At 44.6% G+C, this 2,523-nt stretch overlaps 1 protein-coding gene across 1 annotated transcript; it reads left to right on the forward strand.

Moving 5' to 3' along the window:
• Positions 1–395: 395 nt before the first annotated feature.
• On the forward strand, positions 396–845 carry LOC145297025 (uncharacterized). The gene has a single exon (XM_080143249.1). It carries the CDS (start codon positions 396–398, stop codon positions 843–845), a length of 450 nt encoding a protein of 149 aa, XP_079999375.1.
• Positions 846–2,523: the final 1,678 nt, after the last annotated feature.

Raw genomic sequence — 2,523 nt, forward strand, 5'->3', positions numbered from 1 at the left:
AGAGGCCAAATGGCCGGAATAGCTTGTAAGAAAAAAAATGTAAGGAAAAATTCAAGATGGCGCCGACTCTCTCTTTAACACGGTAAGATATCCTCAACACGGCACAAGTAGCAACAGCCACACGATTCTCCAGCCAACTCAATCGTCACTCCCCCACGTCTTTCCCCTCACCCGCTTTTATCGTCGTTCTAGGCCGGCTAAATTTGCATATTCCGAGAATTCGTGTGACTTTGCGAGACATCATACTTTACAAAAGACGGCGGTCGCCATCTTGGTCCCTCTTTTCTATTTTTGGTCGGTAACGCTGAGCTGGTCTCGAGGTAAGTCTTTTTCCCCTCATCCGTCTCTCCCACGTACCCACACAACACGCAAACACGCGGGCGCTTATCTCCTGGATGCACGTTACACTGATTACGTACATTTCCTCGGATGTCTATGAATACGTAGCGGAGCAACAAACCTACGAGGCAGCAATCAATCGACTCAGGGAATTATACGTTAAACCCATCAACGAAATTTTCGCCAGACACGTGCTGTCAACTCGCGCACAAAAAGAGGGAGAAACCATTGACGAGTACGTACAAGAATTACGACTTCTATCAAAAGAATGTAATTTTAAAGCAGTTGATGCGGCACAAAACCGGGATGATAGTGTAAGAGACGCTTTTATTACCGGTCTACGATCGAACACCATCAGGCAACGGTTATTGGAAAACAGGACTCTCGACCTAGATACTGCCATTGACCAAGCTAGGGCACTCGACACAGCTCAGAAAAACTGTGAATCTTATTCGCGCTATTTTCCACCAGTCAGTGCTTCTACAACCGAGAATGGGAACGTTTAAACGATGGAAAATTGTGCCGCGCTCCCCAACGCAAAATCACGGTGTTATTTCTGCAACGGACCACGTCACGATCGCCAATTCTGCCCAGCTAAGGAATGCACGTGTCGCCGATGTAACAAAATCGGCCATTACGCGAAAGTCTGTCGGTCCAGGTCAAATACAACTACTTCAACTTCAATACATTCGTCAACTGAAACACACAGACAATAAGTCCGCACCCGTAACAGTAGCTTCAGATTCAACCACAGCTTTTTCTCTTTGTTCCTCTTCTTCGATACTAAGGCAAGCCACTGTATACATAGTGATTGAAAAAAATGAAGCTTCGGCATTAATAGACACCGGGAGCTCTGGATCATTCATTTCGCTCGACTACGCGAAAAGAAATAAATTAAAAATAAAACTCGCTTCAGGATCCGTCTCCATGGCCTCTTCGCCACTGAACGCTCCAGTAAAAGGACTTTGCTCAGTCAACCTCAACTTGCTAGGTGAGTCTTACCCAAATACTCCTCTCTCTGTACTACCAAATCTTTGCAGTGATGTCATTCTTGGTCAGGATTTCATGAGACAACATTCTGGAGTTTTGTTTGCTTTCAGTGGTCCTAGATCTTGCCGTGTCTAACCCTACTGCATGCAGTGCACCATCAGCTTCAGTAGACAGTCCCCCACTTTTTTCAAACCTCGCACCTTACTGCAAACACATTGCTACTAGATCTAGGAGATTCGGAGGCAATGAAAGAAACTTTATCGAATCCGAAATAAATACGATGCTTCAGGAGGGAGTAATTGAGAGTACATCTCCGTAGAGAGCTCAAGTTCTTATTGTCTCGAACGAACGACAAAGAAAAAGACTGGTAGTTGATTACAGCCAAACGATCAATAGATTTACAAAACTAGATGCCTACCCCTTACCTAGAATGGATGACTTGGCGTGGGAAATCTCCCAATATAAACTATACACATCACTAGACTTAAAAAGCGCCTATCACCAGATACCTATTCGGGAGGAAGAAAAGCCGTATACGGCTTTTGAAGCTAACGGGAAATTATACCAATTTTGTAGAGTACCATTTGGAGTCACGAATGGAGTGGCCTGCTTCCAAAGAACCATAGATAATCTAGTAAAACAAAACGGCCTCCTTGGTACCTATGTGTACGTAGACAACATAGTAATAGTAGGAATGACCAAGCAGGAACATGATAAGAACCTCACGAAATTCAGGGAGGTAGCTCGGCTACACAACCTGACCTTCAATGAAAATAAATCTGTTATATCAACAGAATCTATTGATTTTTTGGGCTACACTATATCTCAGGGTAAAATAAACCCGACGCAGAAAGACTACGGCCACTGAAGGAACTGCCAACCCCAAGAGATAAAGCGGCACTATGGCGAGTTGTCGGGTTGTTTTCATACTACTCTCAGTGGATTCCCAAATTTTCAGACAAGATCAGACCCTTGATTATAGCCGACTCCTTCCCCCTGAAGCAAAATGCTGTGAAGGCATTCAAGGACCTCAAAGAAGAGATTAAGGGTGCCTTACAACACTCCATCAATGAGAATATCCCACTGGTAGTGGAAACAGACGCCTCTGATACAGCTGTTGTGGCTACAATGAACCAAGCCGGTCGTCCTGTGGCTTTTTCTCATGTACACTAACACCCACTGAGCGTAAACACG

This window comes from Euprymna scolopes, chromosome 17, assembly GCF_053919585.1.
Source record: "Euprymna scolopes isolate OS-2025 chromosome 17, ASM5391958v1, whole genome shotgun sequence".
NCBI lineage: Eukaryota > Metazoa > Mollusca > Cephalopoda > Sepiida > Sepiolidae > Euprymna > Euprymna scolopes.

Excerpts from the sequence above, each read along its gene's own strand:
- LOC145297025 (XM_080143249.1), top strand. The coding sequence starts at position 396 with ATGCACGTTACACTGATTACGTACATTTCCTCGGATGTCTATGAATAC.